Consider the following 18,863-nt stretch of genomic DNA (forward strand, 5'->3'; position numbering starts at 1 on the left):
TATTTATTTATTTATTTTTATTTATTTTTTTTCCAGAGCTAGAGAGGCAGCTCAGTTGGTGAAGTTCTGCCAGGCATGTGTGAGTTTGGATCTTCAAAACACATGGAAGAGCTGGGTGAAGTCATAAGCCTCTGTAACCCTAGAGCTGGGCATGGTGGTGGGCAGAGACAGGGGGTAATCCAGCTCTCATTGGTCAGCTAGCCTATCCAATCAGTGAGTGACCGGTTCAGTGTGCCCTCTTGTCTCAAAAGGTGTGGAGGGCCAGCGAGATGGTTCAGTGTGTAGAGGTGCTTGCCGCCAAGTCTATCAGCTGGAAATCGGTCCCTGGGCCTCCTACAAGTTATTTCTTGACTTCTACAAACACACAGCCATGCGCGTGCGCGCACGCGTGCACACCCCCCCACACACACAAATAAATACATGTAAATTTTTTAAAGGTAGAAAATGATAGAAGAAGACACCCAGTGTCAAACTTTGGCCTCCACAGGCATGTGCACACATGAACATATACCTACATACATAAATTAATGAAAATACAAATAAAGTGTTTTTTTTTTTTTTTTTTCTGGAGCTGGGGACCGAACCCAGGGCCTTGCGGTTGCTAGGCAAGCGCTCTACCGCTGAGCTAAATCCCCAACCCCACAAATAAAGTTTTTAAAGATTCCATTTTTCCCCCACCTGACTTGTTCATAGATGGGATTTGTACTTGGTTTAGAATGGACAGTGTCTGTCATTCAGTGTCTCCCTCGGTCCTTTAGGGTCCATCACATCTGCATGCTTTAGTTTCCAGTGAGGGATATGGGCAGTTTATGCTCACAATTTTAGAATTCTTCCATGGTTTCACTTCTGCCAGTGTTTTCCCTGCAGATTCCATCTACTTTTTCAGTCTTGAATTCTGTTCCCTGGCACTGCCAGGCCTAAGGCTCCCCTCCTCTCTTTCTGAGGCCGTGTCTGAGGATTGGACATTGTTAGCTAGCCAGGAAGACAGCAACTCCAAAGTCTTATTCCTTATTCTGTTTTTTTTTTAAAGATAAGATTAATTTTTTCCTCATGTTTCTGCTTGACTTTAGGTTCTCTTCAGAGTCTTAGTAGTCTTCACTGTTGTTATTATATTTTACTTTTTAGTTACCCTGTATTTTATTGTTGCGTCTTTCATGACCACTTGAGTCACCTGCCATTTCTGGAACTCCTGCCCGCTAGGCTCACAATTCTACTGTTTCTGTTTTTCCTCTGAAGCTCGATTTAGTTCCTTTCTGAGTTAAACCCGTCTTGTGCTTGTGATAGCCTTTGTGTTCTTCACAATTAGGAAGCATGCGTTTGATACCTGTAAAGGTGGTTATGTTGAGTGTGGGGTGATGGCTTGTGCCGGGACCTTAGCACTTGGGTGGCTGAGGAGGAAGGGTCAGGAGTTCAAGAGCAGTGTAGGCTGCACAGTCAGTTTGGGGTCAGCTTGGAGTATAATATGACACTCTACTTCAAAGGAAAAACAGAAGAAGAGAAGGCGTGGGGGAGGAGGAAGAGAGAAGCAGCAGCACCCTGGACAGGACTTGTGTGTAGTTAGCCATTTCGGCTCCCGAAACTCTTGGGCATTCGGTGGTGCCATTTGTCTCAATTATTTATCTCTCCTAAGTAGTTTTTGGATCGCGAACTTCTGAGTAGACATGCAGTGAACATGGAGCTCTGACTGGAGTCTTCAGGGAGTTCTCTGTCTGCCTTTGCTTGGTGTCTATGAATACCACAGACGAAATTCATGCTATGCTCATCTCCAAGGCTAAGAATGCCTGGATCAGGCAGGTAGAACCCATGCGTCCCAAGTCTTCTTAGGGGCAGGCTGGCGATTATCACCCTTAGGAGAGCTTGCTTCCTCCTGATACAGGGATGCTTCATCTCTGGGGGGCGGAGTCGCTCATTTCTCTGGCTCCCCTGGGCAGGACTTTTCTTTCCACCTGTGTTCTTGTAGCATCCAGCACATGTCTCTCTCAGCCTCATGCTATGTTCCGGTGACATGGTTTATATCACGCTCTCCAGGAACACGAACACCTCACTGGCGTTTTCTGTGCAATTCTTCGGCGTCTGTTAATATCCCTCCTCCCTTGCTGGGGCTATTTTGTTTGACAGTGAAGCAGGATGATCTCCATCCTGTTACTAAGGATCGAGTCAAAGTGGTCCCAATAAAGAATCTTACCAACCCAGAGAATCAAAGGCATTCTTCACTCTCTTCCTAACAGGTTCCTTTGTTCTTCCCTGGGGCTCACAATGTGACCCAGAGAACGTCAGAAGATGCTTTATTCAGTGTGTTCTAAGCTGTTGGGTTTTCCTCCTTTGATCTGTGCAGTAGCCTTGCAATTCTGTTTTCGTACCCGGATGAAGATGTCCCCATGCAACCAGTTCCTTTCAAAACTCTGGAACTGGTGTCATCTCCGAAGGGTTTCCCAGCCGCCTCCCTGCTTCTCTCTTGCAGAGAATGTGGGTTTCTGTGGGTGATTCTTTTCAAGCTTGCTCATTTCCTTTTGGACTGATAAAGCTCCCCAAACTTGGACAAACACATCAAACCCCACGGAGGTATAGCAGTAAAAAGCCAACCACACCATGTTTTCCCTTATACATCTTCCCTGTTCCAACCCTCACCCACAGCGAGTGGGGCAAACCTTGTCTCGCTTTTGCATGTAAGGAAATCCGTTATGAACAGAAAGCATTCTCCTGGGCTCTACCTGCTGCATCCGAGGAACAACGCCTCAGCAGAAAAGCTAAATGTTTAACAAATGTAATCTCGGCCTCTAAACTTTCAAGCCTGGACTGTATTTCACAGGCTCTCGGATTTGAACCCAGGCCAGATACATGCATTCAGACCCTGATTATTTGTATTCTTTGGCAGAAAGTCTAGGGATGTGTTATAATTCAGCTGAGCGCACAGTTATTTGCAGATGTTGCTAGTGGAGTGCCCCCAGCTTTCTTCTTTCTGTTACTGGTCTACGTCCCCCCCGGACAGTCTCGTTCATTCCATGCTCCCCACCCCTGGTTTTTATATTTGAGTCTTACTGCTAGTGTGTTCTCTCTGGCTGCAGGGACCTGGTCTGGCTGCTACCTCTGGAATGTTCTTCTCAGGCCTTGCTCATACCATTTATCTGGTTAATTCCTGCTCTGCCCTCAATATCAACCTTGCTTCCTCAAGACATCTCTTGAGTAAGTTAAAACCCCTGTTTTATGACCTGAAGATGCTGGATATATTTCTTTGTGTGAGTCTTTATTTAAACTACATCCTGAAGCAGAGTGTCTATGTGGGACACGTGATACACAGATGTTCATTTTATTATAAGCTATATATTTATTTTAATGTATACTTTATTTTATATTATAATTTTATAACACATAAAATATTTTCATTGAAATAGAATGTTACTTTGTCTCCATCCATTCCATTCTCCCACCCCTTCCTAATATCCTCCCTCAACCCTTCCCATCCCCATTCAAATTGATAGCCTTTCTTTGATTCTTGTGCTCACACACACACATGTATTCACACATGCACACGCTTGCACACATACACATACATACTCACAGATATATAAATATACCTGCTGAATTAGTTTTTGTTGCTGGTGTACATATGGCTTCAAGGCTGACCACTCTGCGTTGGACAACCAATCAGGGGGCTCACCCTGGGGGAAGCTAATTGATCTTCTGCCAGCAGTCATTTGCGGTCTACAGTTCTTTGTTTAGGGTGGGGCCCGGTGGAAATTCCATGTTAGCATGTGTGTTGATAATGTTACAATCTTGGTTTCTCCGTCATTTGTAGGAGATTCTGTTTCACAGCAGGCTTCCTGGTCCTTTGGCTCTTCCAGTCTTTCTGTCCCCTCTTTCTTGATATTCCTTGAGTCTTCAATGCAGAGCCATGATGTGGATGTATCTGTTGGGGATGGACTCCCCAGGATCTGTTGAGATCTGTATTGTGTCCAGTTGTGGTTTTCTGTAAAGGTCTTCATTGGTATAAGGGGAACCATCTCTAATGAGGTTTGGTACTCACACTTAGCCAATAAAAGGTGGCTCATTCACAAAGAGAGCTTATGGGCTGTGGGTCTCTTAAGGAATGCTTTAGAAATGCACACAGTCCGCTGGTATTGAATAATCGCTTGTGAACATTGTAGACTGCCTTACTATGGACCGGCAGTAGATATAACTCAATCTATCTTAAATAATAAATTTATAATAAATAATTAAATAAATTGCCTGAGTTAGAAGTACCATCATCAGGTAATGGACTAATCTGGCAAACAAGCCTTTCAGAAGCAGAATGGAAATGGTTGAGGCTGAGGGAATGATGCAAAGAACTTTCTCATGCACCACTGTCACATCCCGGCTTGATATATAATTAATAGTTGTTAAGAAGTAGGGTATTGTATGTCTGCATTCCCAGCACTCGAGAAGTTAAAGATTGGGGGAAACGTAAAGACTAGTCTGGGCTACATAACAAGAGCCTGTCTCAAAAAAATTATTGAAAGACTGCACAGGTGATTGACTGACCGATGTGATAGATGTTCTTCCTGGAATGATCCCCGTCAGTGATACAGGCCAGGGAGTCAGAAGGGCCAGATTCTTGTTGCAGTTCACCCATGTGGGGTACATACAGGGAGACAGGGTGGAACATTGCTAACGTAGAGCCTGTTCCTTCAGATACCCGAGGTCCTGGAGAGTCATGGGGCTCTAGGTACTTCTGGCCTTACCTGGTTGTGGACAGGTACTGCTCCACACTGCTACACACCCTAGCCCTACCCTGATGAAGGTAAGTGTGGAGCAGGTTAGAGAGTTCCCTGGTCCCTCAAAGAAGGGAAAGCAGCAGGCAGGATGGAGAGGGAGTTGAGGTCATCTCAACAGAGTTCACCTTTGACCTTATGGGAGGTTCTGAAACCAAAGTGAATCTTTTAGAGTTATTGGTAAAAGTATGACCTTGGGGATAAATTGTCTCATAAGGTCCATCTATGGGCTGCCTTGTGTGTTGCTTTTAACAGCCAGAGAGTGGTTCCTGACAGGTATGGGAATACATGGGCCTGTCGTGAAAGTCTCCTGGAATGACAGATGTCCTTCACTCTCTGTTGCTATGTCTTTAATGGGCTTAGAATGTCCTTACCATTTTCAAAGTCTTTTTCTTCATAGTCATAAATAAAAGCCAAGCCAAGCCAGACGTGGTAGCACATTCCAGTGATGCCAACACTTGGGAAGTAGAAGCAGGAGAGTTGATGCAAGTTCAAAGCCAGTCTGAGTTGTACATAGTGGAGCCCTGTCTCAAAAAAACCCTGTGTTTTAAATTATGTACTTGTTTATTTACCGTATGCATGTTGCTGTTTTGCCTGCATGTGTGTGTGTATGAGGGTGTCAGATCCCCTGGAACTTGAGTTACAGACAGTTGTAAGCTGCCATATGGGTGCTAGGAATTGAACCCAGGAGCAATTAGTGCTCTTACCCACTGAGCCATCTCTCCAGCCCCTGTTGATTTATTATTATTATGATTTTTTAAAAGATTTCTTTTTAATATATCTGAGTGCACTGTAGCTGTCTTCAGACACACCAGAAGAGGGCATCAGATCCCATTACAGATGGTTGTGAGCCACCATGTGGTTGCTGGGATTTGAACTCAGGACCTTTGGAAGTCAGTGCTCTTATAAACTGCTGAGCTACCTCTCCAGCCCAGCTCAGCCCTTCTTAAACCTGAGATCAATTAAGATTCTCATTTTTCCCCCCACATGGACTGTTTGCAGCCCAACATTTTAAAATGTGGATTCATGAAATTTGCCCACAAGATCTCTAGACAAAGAATCTAGACAAGGAATCTTCGTCCCTTTTCGCCCTATTTTATCTCACATCATTTAGAATCATATTTATCCTGAAAATGATAAAAATCCGACATCTGTTCAGTCCCAATAGTGTGCTGGACACACTATTTTAAAATGTCTGCATGCCTCCATCCCATTTAACCCTCCCTTCACCTTGGGAGGTTGATAGATTTTCATTTCCCTTTTACCGAGAAGGTAATGGGAACACCCATGGGTTCAGAGCTTCCCTCAGACCAAGTGCACTATGGATTAAGTACAAGTGACTTCCCAAAGTTACGGAGTGGGTAAATGGAGGAGACAAGGTTTTATGTCTGGAAGTCTGGTTTCAAAAGAGTCTTCTTCAACATCTGGTGATCTAGGTTGATTTAAAAATTGGTGAGTTATTTGTTTATTTTTCTGTGTGAGGACTGTCTTGCTTGCATGTATATATACTTCTCATTCACTGTGATAAGACACCATGACTAAGGCAACTGACAGAAGGAAAGGTTACTTGGGTTTATGGCTCCAGAGGGATAGGAGTCCATGACCATCATGTGGGGGAGCATGGCAGTAGGCAGGCAAGCACGGAGCAGAAGCTGAGAGCTCCCATTTTGTTCCACAAGCAAGAGGCAGAAAGAGTTCACTAGGAATGGCTCACATTGTTTGAAACCTTAAAGCCTACTCCCAGTGACACACTTCCTCCAACAAGGCCACGTCCCCTAATTGTTCCCAAGCAGTTCCACCAACCTAGAACCACATATTTCAAACACAGGAGCTTGTGGGAATCATTCTCATTCAAACCACTACAGTATATTTCAGAAGACGACACTGGATCTGCTGGAACTAGAGTTATAGGCAGTTATGAGCTATGTGTGAGTGCTGGGACTCAAAACTGGTCCTCTGCAGAAGTAACAAGTGCTCTTAACAGCCGAGCCATCTCTCCAGCCCCTAGGCATATTTAAATTAGGAGTGACAGAAGACACCAGCAGTTCTTCTAAGATGATCAGAGGAATTAGATAGTAACGTTTTGTTATTTTGATTTTTTAAAAAACATGCTTTCTCTTGAGCTCCTCTTGCCTCAGCCCCACCTAGTGTTGGGATCACTGGTGTGCACCGGGATGCCTACTTCCCAGTAACACTCTTTAATTTGAATAAATCCAAAACACCAACACTTTCATCTGGAACAGTGGTTCTCAACCTTCCTAATGCTGTGTTGTGGCAACCCCTAACCATAAAATTATTCTGTTGCTACCTCATAAATGTAATTTTGTTACTGTTATGAATTATAATGAAAATATGTCATATATAGGATATCTAATATACAATGCAAAGGGATGAGAGCCACTGATTGAAAGATTTTTTTTTCCTCCAGCACTGTATGTTTTCTAAGAGGAAGGATCGTGTGTGTGTGTGTGTGTGTGTGTATGTGTATACATACACACACACACACACACACACACACACACACACACACACATATTTCAAACACTCAAACACTTCTAGGGCATGGGAACTGTAGAGCTATGGGGAGCTGGCCTGGAACAAGAGTGAGGTCTAGCCCTGTCCAAACCTGGGAAATCGGAAATCTCATCCTGAGATTAGCAGGAGTAGGATTACTCCCCGCCTCCCTGTTTTAGGTCTGCATTTCCCAGCCCTCAGTCCTGCTCTCCCACCTTTGCCCCCTCGGTTGAGGTCACATAGCCTGGTGTGGTGGTTTGAATAGCTTGGCTCAGGGAGTGGCAAAGGTGGCCCACTCAGGTGGGCCTTGTTGGAATGGGTGTGTCCTTGTTGAAGTGGGTGTGTCCTTGAAATGGGTGTGTCCTTGTTGAAGTGGGTGTGTCCTTGTTGAAATGGATGTGTCCTTGTTGAAGTGGGTGTGGCCTTGTTGGAGGAAGTGTGTCACTGTTGGGTGGCAATGAGACCTTCCTCCTAACCACACGCTTCTAGTAGCCTTCAGGTAAATAAGTAGAACTTTCAGTTCCTCTTGCACCATGCCTGCCTGGATGCTGCCATGCTCCTACCTTGATGATAATGGACTGTACCTCTGAAGCTGTAGACCAGCCCCAATTAAATGTTGTTTTTATAAGAGTTGCCTTGGTCGGGGTTGGGGATTTAGCTCAGTGGTAGAGCGCTTGCCTAGCAAGCGCAAGGCCCTGGGTTCGGTCCCCAGCTCCGAAAAAAAGAAAAAAGAAAAAAGAAAAAAAAAAAAAGAGTTGCCTTGGTCATGGTATCTGTTCACAGCAGTAAAACCTTAACTAAGACACCTGGGAACTAGGATGGTCTCCTTCTCGTCATAATGTTATATCCAGCAACATCTGAAATTCCTCTGTATGTATATGAGGCATCCTCAGACCCTGGGCTCAACTAATGATGTACACTCTCTCCAAAGACTCCTGCCCACTCCCCAAAGGTTTAAATAAATAGCCTTTGTTCTCTTCATTAAATGAGCTGTCTCACGGAAGCTTGTCTCCCGAGAGTCTGTTCTTGTCCTGCTCACTGGACGCCTGAGATCTCCATTCCCCATTGATTCTGCCTTGCTTTCCCACTCAGGATCAACCAGATGTGACCACAGGCCAATCATGTGTTTTCCAACAGGGGAAGCTGAGCTTGAACAACAAACATTCAGTCTAGCAAAGTGTATAACAATGGTTCTAAATCTTCTTAATGCTGTGACCCTTTAATATGGTTTCTCATGTTGTGGTGACCCTGCCCCACACACCATAAACTTACTTTGTTGCTACTTCATAACTGTAATTTTGCTAGTGCAAACAAATCATAATGTAAATATGTGATATGCAGGATGTGACCCCCATGGGGGTCAAGACCCAAAGGTTGAGAACCACTGGAGTCTAAGCTGTGCTTACGCCCTGACAATTTATTACTTTTCTGCTCCTAAGCCACACTTTTTCTTTCGTTCCTTTGTGACACTGTAAGACATGCTAAGAGAAGGGCTTTTCTTTTGGGTTTAGGGCTTCCCTTCTTGCTAGGGGCAGTACCCATGGAGACCTGGTGGTGCACAGCCCCTGCTAAGTTAGTATCCTCCAGAAGGTTGCATCTAGAGAGCTTCTCCAGCACTCCTGTTGGAAGCTTCCTAAAGCGCTATCCAGCGGTCCTAGAGGCACACCTTCCAGTACATTTGAGGAACAGCAAGGCTTCCTCTGCATAAACGCGGGGTTGGGCTGGGGGAGGGGGGTGACACAGCCTCAGAGGCATCTCCTGCAAGAGGACCTAATTGAGGACTGCCTGAGAGACCAAGGATTGCTGGTACAGGCAATGCCAGTCCATCGAGAACCGTTTAGAAGAGATGCTCTCTTGGGATCAAGGATGCATGAGTGGAGGGTATTGAAGGAACTTGCAGCAGTGCTCAGAGGATCTTGCTGTAACTAATCCCAGATTAATCTGATTGATTAAGCACCATTTCTCTGGGGCGGGCCGGGGCTTAATGCAGTTGTTCTACTTTGAGAACTTCATAGCTTTTCCTAGTCATTTTCACAGGAAATGTTAAGCTGGATACTTAACCCAGTTGATCATTCCCCGGCTCCAAAAAGCTTGTCTTTCTACCTCACTCGGAAGAAGTTGGTCTACAAGAACATTCCTCTCACCTACTTCAGAGAAGAAAGCGGTTTTTTTTGCTAAGGCCCATGGGTAAGAGAATCTAACGCCTTACAGTTATGTATCACTGGACCAGACTCTACACGTTGTTTTTCCTGTGATAGGAAACCATGAGACGTAAAAAATCACAGCGGAGTCTATTTCTGTCTAAATTGCCTCTCTGCATTCACATCCTCAAACACTTGGACCAAGCAAATCAGTTTCTTAAACGGAACAGAGTTCCCAGCAGGGAGGACCCACCCCTTCATTAAGGCTGAAGGAAAAGCACAGCTAGGTCTCGGTGAGGTTTTGCTTGTTTATGTAATGAGACGGATACCAGGGTTTAGCTGCTGCGTGTGTAAATTTAGCCTGTGTGGCGTGACGGGATAGGAGGTGGAAGCAATTTGTGAAATACCTCTGCCCCACATCACAAACATTTGTAACCCATCAGAAGACCCCCAAATTATGTGATCATATCCTACAGAATGTGATTGGGTGAAGTAAACCCCCTCTTTGCTTTGGGCAGTGTGTGACCTCATTTCTTGTTTTAATAACCGTGGTGTAAAGCTAACGGTGTAATATGCCTTGGTCACCATGTCAGTCGCAAAGTGGGACTAATGTTTCAGGGACATTCCGGCTGTTCTCTAGCACAGCTCCCCAAAGCATGAGGGAATGTTAGTGGGACTTGTATGCCTTGCCTGATGTCACATCCTCGTGCCTTCAGCTCTGGCTGAAACTTAGAATAAGTCTTATGTGCATTAGCGAAAGGAGGTCCCTCCCAGGGAGTAGAGGATGGCTTTGGGAGGAGGATTATGTCATTTTAATGATCGTGAAAGAAATTACCGCTGGTGCCTTTGAAATGGAGAATATATAGGTTTCACAGTTCATTTGGCCTTCAATCTCCCTATAGTGTCATAATTGCTCCTGACAACTTTTGTGGGCTGGGGGATGGGTAGGGGGAGATGACTCTGTGGTTAAGTGTTCACGGTGCATGTGTGAGGACGGAGTTTGAACCCCCAGAGCATACAGAGATGCCAGATGAGGGGGATGGTCTGCTGGTACTAATTCCAGAATTAGAAGGTGGAGGGCCTGGGAATCCCCAGATAAGCCTGCTGGCAGGACTGGTTGTATTGGTGAACTCTGGATTGATTGAGAGACCTTTTCTCAATGACTAGGGTGGAACACTGATCCAGGATGATTTCTATCAACAGCCTTGGACCTTTATATACATGCACACACATGTGAAGGCCTACCCCCTCTCCAGGTATGCCCACAGTCATCCAAAACATGCCTCCACACATGCACATATACACTTATACATATATAAAAGTGGAAAAAGAAAAAATTCCTGCTAGTTTATGGAAACTGCAATGGAAGACCCCTTTTTGCTATGGTTCCCAATACGACAAGAATCTCCCTGTGCTTCTGACCTGAGACTCCTCTCCCTGGCCCTTCAGCAAACAGGAAATCTACCATCTAAGGATCAAACTGATGACTTCATTTCTATTTTGCTCTTTGTAAGAGGCAGAGTCTGAGCTGTCCTACCCCCTTACACATTTAAAAGGCACAGAGTTACCCTCTGAAAGTTGGCTCATTAAAAGTGGGAATTCCAAACTCTGCATCCAGGTTATGTCATAGCAGAAATGGTGTTTGCCTCATGACTATGTCATGTTGGTAAATTTTTTGTGCCTGTTTTAGGTAGATAAGTGTGAGAAGGTCATTTCCAGAAATGAACACTCAAAGGCCCCAGGTTTATAGCCTTTTCCTGACTCAGTCCATTCACAATTTCATAGAAATGACAATGAAATGGAACTCCTCTGGGGACCAAAAAAGATCAGAGAGATAAAGTCTGTGGGAGCCAGTGAGGGGATGACCTTGAGATAAATAAGTGACCTTGAGTCTCTAGGATTCCCACAGCAGAAATGTGCAGGCCTGCCTTGGAGGCCACCGTGATGCTAGGGCAGCTCATAATTTTGCTCATTTCGTGTCATTCAGAGAACACATGGAGCTTTAGAGCAGATGGTGCGTGTATCATAGGAGTCCCCTTGTCCTATTTGACCACGTCTTTGTAAACACTACAGTCACACCACAGGATCATAATTGGGCCTCTTAATCTTTGGAAAGGAGAATGGTTGCTTTAGGCTAGCATTTTTCAACGTGGTTGTGACCCATTACAGTTGTACTTTGGAACTGAGCTATGCTTGACCAGAACCTGTGAGTTCACAGAAAGACTGTAACGTACTCCATACATTTTGTAAAATTATGTTTCAGCTGTGTGTATGTGTAAAAGCTCCCATGTTCTGAGTTCTGGCTTGAGGTGGGAGAGCTTCAGAAACTCTAAAGTTCTTCTTCTCATCCTCTTCCTCCTCATTCTCCTTCTTTCTACTACTATTAGAGAGCACACGTGCCGTGATACACCGAGGAAAGACTTGTGAAGGGGATTCTCTCCTACCGTCTTTACATGGTCTCTAGGGATTGGGTTGCCAGGCTCACACAGCAAGCACCATTAACTTCGGAGTCCTCTCCCCAGTAGTTAGAAGGAGATGGAGGGACCGATTGTAATTACATAGTGAGTAAGCATAGTGTATATGCAAGGCCCAGGAGGTGTGACCTTGTTGAAGTAGGTGTGTCACTGTGGGTGTGGGCTTTGTTACCCTCGTCCTAGCTGTCTGGAAGCCAGTCTTCTCCTACTTCAGATGAAGATGTAGAACTGGCTGCTCTTCCTGCACTGTGCCAGCCTGTATGCTGCCATGCTCCCACCTTGATGATGCTGGACTGAACCATTTAATCTATAAACCAGCCCCAATTAAATGTTGTTCTTATAGGAGTTGCCTTGGTCATGGTGTCTGTTCACAGCAATAAATCCCTAACTAAGACAAAGTGCATGCTGTATCTGTTTTTTTCTTTTCTTTCTTCCTTTTTTTTTTTTTTTTTTTTTGTAGTCTTGGAGTTTGAACCCAGGGCCTCAAGCTTGCTGGAAAATTTCTCTTATTCAGCTGTACTCGAGCCCTGTCCATTTGGTGGTCCAGGATCACATGTGTGTGTGTGTGTGTGTGTGTGTGTGTGTGTGTGTGTGTGTGTGTGTGTGAGAGAGAGAGAGAGAGAGAGAGAGAGAGGGAGAGACAGACAGACAGACAGACACACACACACACGAGAGAGAGAGAGAGAGAGGGAGAGACAGACAGACAGACAGACACACACACACACGAGAGAGAGAGAGAGAGAGAGAGAGAGAGAGAGAGAGAGAGAGAGAGAGAGAGAGATCATCCGAAGAGCTATATGCCAGGGAAAACAGAATACTTGTTCCTAAGTCTCACATCAGAGTCTTAAAGGTATGTAGTTTTTTGACACTGAACCTAAAATTATGAATAAATTCTTATTTTTTCCTGTTCATAATATCTTTGCCTAGCAGAAGCATGTTAACTTGATAATAGCAGTGTGATCTCACATACTGTGTACAAGGGAAAAAAAAGCCCAAGTCATGAAGAGTACCTGCAAGTTTCCAGATTATTCCCCTTCTAGAGACCTAGAAAAATCCCTCCTATTGCCTTGTTTTCAAACAATGTAAAACTGTTTGTACCTTAGCTTTTCTTGCTAGCCTTTAGTATCTCCTATCTAACAGTGATGACAATAGAGCATGAAGCAGCTGACTCCTCTGGATGCCTGATGGCACCTTAGGGGTTCTGGACTTCACCCCAGGGATGCTCAGTGTCCTTCCACAGAGAGGTGCTTAGAAACCTGGAGACAAGTCACCCACTAATACAACATTTATTAATATTGGTAAGGTTCAGAGTGTAATACAGTGTGGGCGCAGAGGGAACGTCAGGCGTCATCTCCACCAGAGCCTGCTTTGCAGCCAGGGACCGTGATCGCTTTAGGCAGTGTCCTCTGCAGAGCGGAGGACTTGGGCTCCATTTCCTTCAATGCAAAGCAGGGGCCTCATCATCAATGGCAGCTGCTGGACTGGTTAGATTTTTGTATGGACACTGGCCGTCAGGGGCAACACCCAGCTCCATCTCTAGTGTGTCACTAACTGTCAAAAGCCCACATGTTCCTCACAGTTGGTAGGGAGTGTTGGACACCACGTTGCAGTCAGTTTAGAATCATGCGGGAGACACGTGACAAGCGGATGGCCTTGGGACTTAGTTATGGAGGAGAGTACGCAACCGAATGTTCCTATGATCAATGTTCCCAACAGCGCAGGGACAGGGTCTCGGCTCCCTTTCTGAAGGATCTGACAGCTTTTCTCCCCCTGACCCCCCGATTTGAAATTAGTCCACTCCTCTGAGAGCACTAGCATTGGAAGTCCTGGGTTGCTTCTCAAAGCTTCTCTATCACTTTGTTGGGGGTGGAGTGGGTGTTATTGGCTGTTGGGGGAATCTAGAACATACTCTTGATTCAGTAGTTTCAGTCCACGTTTTGACTTGACTGAAAGAAATGAATCCACAGCGTCTCTCTTGACAAGTATGTGCCCAGGGAGAGGACGCCTGACAGACATTGTCCCCGGGGTCCACATCCAGTGCCTGACACACACTGGGTCTGCAGTATATGTCGAGCAAATGCACGGATCATGACGAGGTTGGTGGTTAAGGTTACAATGTGCAGTATCCGTGCTTTGAGTCTCTGAGGTCTCAGACGCCATTTCATCCTTGTGCAGTGGTTTTTAATGTCTTGGTGATGTTACACTTGTGTTTGGTTCATTTGCTGACACTATTCTAAATATCATAGATTTCATCTCTGTATGTTTTTCCTGGCCAAATCTTCATATAAAGAGGTGGGAAACCATACTGTATTATCTCCAGTGTGCCTATGATTTACTAAAACAAAACAGAACCATATTATTTAAACTATAGACTTTAAGAAGTCATGACTTATCTTGTAAAAAAGCAAAAATTATTATAAGCTTTTAAAAAAAATATACAGGGCTTCTATATACCCCAGACTGCCCAGGAACTCACTGTGTAGACCAGGTTGGGCCCAGTCTTACAGAGATCCACTTGCTTTGCCTCCTGAGTTCTGGGATTAAAGGTGTGCATCACCATGTCTGGAAGAATGTTACTATGAACCATGCTGTGAAATAGCTCAGTTTAGTCCTCCACCAGCACTCAGACCTCTCGAGTGTCATCCACTAAAATATGACAGTGTTGTTATAAGGAATTTTTTCAGCAAATAGTTACTTTAGATCCTTGTCAAACAGATGAACACTGTCATCAGTTTTAATCCGCCATATCATTGGTTTATATTTTTTAAAAAGTGTGTACGCTTGTATATGTGCATGCAGTACCCCTGGAGGCCAGAAGAGGGCATCACGTCTCCGGAGTTGGAACTGGGTCTGAGCATCATGATGTGGGTGCTGGGAACTGAACTGTCCTTACGAGGGCAGTGTGTGTGCTCTTTACTGCTAAGCCATCTCCCAGCCTGAACTACCCGTTCTTAAAGCACAGTAGCAGACACAGAGGAAAGGTTTCATGAGTGAGTGCAGTGTTAGGTAACTAAGTAGCTTTGACATCCTATGCTGCTATTGGCTGTGGCTGAGTGCGAATCCATTTACTGCCTTCAAGCTATATAAAATGTGAAAGAAACCTAAGTCTCACAGTATATTGAATTGGTGCATGAAAGGCCTTCTCATGGTGTTTGTGTCCTATGTCAGAGATGAATAGCGTTTCTAATTTGCTGGTCGCTTGGGCAAAGTTTACTTTAAGGAGGAAGCCAGCTTCGAGATTGACGGTCTCTTGGGAAAAACTACTGGTGAGGCTTAACACTTTTTGAAATGTGGTTTCAGTGACTTCTAAGTGGGCATTTTATAGGCACTGGGCCTTGAAACCATGCTATGGACATATACAATACTACTGCGTAAATATTCAGGGACACCCAGGCGGTGGAGGCAGAAGAGTATTCTCTGGGGCTGCTCTTAAAGCATGGCAGAGAAGCCAGCAGAATCTATGGGACCTGGGGGCCCTTTCAAAACACAGAACTCCCCCACAGCAGCCCCACCAAATCAGGCTTCATATTCCTACAAAACCCTCAGAGGATATGAATGCATGTGCAATTTGGGGCCATTGTACTGGGATGCCCATAGCCCTGATTTTGTGGTGGCCAAGCACACGGTGACATGGTCTCACTTTTTTTCCCTCTCCGCCCCTCAGTATAACATCTTTCTTTTTAGGTGCTAACATCCACAGCTGAAGACATCCTTCCTGTCTCCTTGCTCCTATACTCACTCTTCAGACCCCAGATCTCTGTGCTTGCCATTACTAAGAAACCATTTCCGGGGTTCTTCCCCTGTTTCCTCAGTAACTTGGAAATGACTGCTGGGATGTGGGTTCATCCCGACTCCTTGTGTCTGAGCTTTGCCTTCTTACTCTGTTCTGAGGTCCCAGGCTTCTAGGTGGACCATGGAAATGCCATACTCGATTTTGGTTTTAAGTCCTGTCTGTACATGGGGGTGGGGTGGGGTGGGGTGGGGTGATTTTTGTCTCCATCATAAAATTCCTTCAGCCTTACTATCAGTTTCTTTACTGATATTTATGAGGTGCTGGTAGGGGGAAGGGTAGTCATGCTAAGTGCCTGGGGGTACTCAAAACCAGGGATTACTCAGAAGGGGAAAGAGCATGCAGCTACTAAAAGAACCCACTTCTTAGACCCCTCCAGATGCTACACATGGCTCCCCTCTTTGTATCACGAGGTCCAACTTGTAGCAGGTACCCTGAAGCATCTGGATATCCAAACCCAGACCTAGACTGGCCAGCCAGTTGTCCCCTAGAAGTAATTTGGTCCCCGTGTTCCAAACTGTGCTGGGGTGGTGGGGAAGGGCTCAGCGGAAAAGTGAACTGGCTATTTAGAAGCACTGCTTACAAATTCAGGCTCTGTGGGCTGAGGGTTAGCGCAGCCAATGGTCAAGGGAACATTTTAGGGTCAACCAAAAATAGGGAGCACCCAGAACAGACTCCTTAGTCAGAAGATACCGGGAGGGGGAGAAACAAGATGGCTTTCTGGCCGTAGTGAGTCCGAGGACCGCGCTTACAACTCCCGTTCTTCTTGAGGCCCACAAACCAGTTCTTCTCCGCGTGCTTCTTGGATGTGTAAGTGTTATAATGGTTTTCTTCTAGCCTTTCCAGGAATAGGCATTCTTCATTTGGTGTCTGCTAAAAGGATAGAAACCAAGGCGGGGAAAGCACAGTTAGTGAGTGCTGTTAACCAACGGTATGAAAACCTGTGTTTGTGTATGTGTGTCTATGTGTATGTATGTGTGTGTGTGCATGTACATGTGTGTGCATGCACACAAACACATTCACACACCCACTCATCTGTGGAGGTCAGAAGACAGTTGGTGTAAGCAGTTCTACATGTGGGGCCTAGGAATCTAACTCAAGTTGTCAGACTTAACAGAGCCTTCCTTCACCCACTGAGCCGTGTTGCCTGTTTGTGAATTGTTCTCTGACGAATTCACAAGGAAACCATGGGATGATGATGGCTCAGCAGCTAAAAGCTCCCCTGCCTCCTGCCCCACTACACAACAAGTAAAGAAATAGTAAAAATGTTTTAAAAGCCACAACTTCTTTAAAAAGGACCCCCCCCCCAAAGCTAAGCACCTACGTACTAGGCACCTGAGGGCATCTGTTGCTTGTTTACTTGCTTGGTACAGAGACAGAGATTAAATGCAGGACCTTGTACATGCCAGGCAAGTGCTGTACCACAAAGCTGTCTTCCTACCTCTCCACAACTGTTAACAGTTCATGAGTACATCCCCTATTTCTTCAAACATATAGATTGTATAAGGACCTATGGATATACATTTATAATCCTATAAAGGTCATATTATCTGCTGTGTTTTTAAAATAGTTTTTTGTTTTCTTTTTCTTTTTTTTTTCCCAAGGGTTTTTCATCAGCCTCTGCCTCTTAAGTGCTGTAATTAAAGGCGTGCACCCACAGGCCTTAGCTACTGTTTTAGTACTGGGCAATAAACTTATGAAAATGTATTCAATATCCCTACCAAGGAAAAGTGAAGTTAAAATGTTAATGATCACGAGTGGTGGTGCACACCTTTAATCCCAGCACTCAAGAGGCAGAGGCAGGGGAATCTGTGAGTTTGAGGCCAGCTTGGTCTACAGATAAAGTTCCAGGATAGCCAGGGCTGATTAAATTCCAGGGTGGTGAGGCTATTACACAGAGAAAACTCTGTCTCTAAGAAGAACAAGACAAATCAAAAAATTTAATCATTTGTTATGATATCTTTCAGAGTATGGTTTGAAGATAGGTATCAAACTCTGAAACACCTCTCTCTGTCTCTATTCTACTCCCCCCCCCCACCACCTCTGTTCAATTTGCAGTACTCTGCAAACTTAAATCTCCCCACATGCTGGGCAAGTACTCTACACTAGGCTATATTCCAAACAAACATGTTAGTTACCGTTCATCCAACAGTTTCACTTCTTTTTTTTTTTTAACAGTATTTTTTTTTTTTAGAATTATTTATTTAATGTATGTGAGTACACTGCAGCTGTCTTCAGACACACCAGAAGAGGGCATCAAATCCCATTACAGATGGTTGTGAGCCACCATGTGGTTGCTGGGATTTGAACTCAGGACCTCTGGAAGAGCAGTCAGTGCTCTTAACCTCTGAGCCATCTCTCCAGCCCCCAACAGTTTCACTTCTAAGGAAGTTGGATGAATGTAAAGGGTGGGTTTTGAAGGACTGGCTATTGTGGCTAGAACTATCTATGGCAAGGTGATCAGGTGAGGGGATACAGTGCCCTCCTCACAGTAGATCCTGTGCAGCTGTATGCTTTTGAAATAGCCCAAGCATATTAATAGTATGTCTACTTGAAAAATGTCTTATCAGCTGATAGTTGACCTACAATCTATTTAGTAGGAGGGGGGAAAAAACCAATGTTTCAATTATTTTTTTGCACCAGATTTTGGATTTAAGTCAACAACTATGTGGGAACTGTTACGTTAGACACTGTCCTTTTGGCGATCCCTCCATATCTGACTGTGTGTTCTCGGAGTCACGTGATCCTTATGGACTCTTTACCCACAGTTGTGATTTCCTTCCTCATGGTTTATGATCAGATCATTCATTGTTCTGTATGTGTGGGCATGCTTGTTTTATTAGGGTATAAGACCTACCAAGCGGAGGGGTGGAACCTCATTCCCCTTTATACACAGAGCTTTGCCAATGATGTCTCCTCATTACCTAGGAATAGGTTAACGGAATTCTTTCTTTCTTCCTGCTTGGGTAGGAGCCAGATTCCCGCTAAGCAAACATCTTAATACTAAGCTACATCCCAGCCCCAGAGCTAGTTTTTATTAGCAAGGAACTAGGCAACAGGAAGTGTTCAGCTTCTTATTCATTTATAGTCTAGGGAAATGACACCTGGGTGAGACATTGTGGACCCTTCTGGAACAAGATAGGATGTAAATATAGTATTTAATTGAATGACTCGGCCTCTGGAGGAACTTGGA

The 18,863-nt window shown here is 44.8% G+C and overlaps 2 protein-coding genes across 6 annotated transcripts in view; one reads left to right on the forward strand and one right to left on the reverse strand.

Moving 5' to 3' along the window:
• Arhgap26 (Rho GTPase activating protein 26) overlaps positions 1–18,863 on the forward strand; it is a 786,446-nt gene that overhangs the window by 221,921 nt on the left and 545,662 nt on the right. The window lies entirely within an intron of this gene.
• Fgf1 (fibroblast growth factor 1) overlaps positions 13,148–18,863 on the reverse strand; it is an 86,117-nt gene continuing 80,401 nt past the window's right edge. For 3 of the 5 annotated variants that reach the window (XM_006254650.5, XM_006254652.5, XM_006254651.5), the window contains one exon: positions 13,148–16,543. In XM_006254650.5, coding sequence (XP_006254712.1) covers positions 16,349–16,543 — 195 coding nt within the window. In that variant the 3' untranslated portion in view covers positions 13,148–16,348. The remainder of the gene's footprint in view (positions 16,544–18,863) is intronic. The other 2 variants (XM_039096591.2, NM_012846.2) reach the window with 2 other exon arrangements.

This window comes from Rattus norvegicus, chromosome 18 (genome assembly GCF_036323735.1).
Source record: "Rattus norvegicus strain BN/NHsdMcwi chromosome 18, GRCr8, whole genome shotgun sequence".
NCBI classification, from domain to species: domain Eukaryota; kingdom Metazoa; phylum Chordata; class Mammalia; order Rodentia; family Muridae; genus Rattus; species Rattus norvegicus.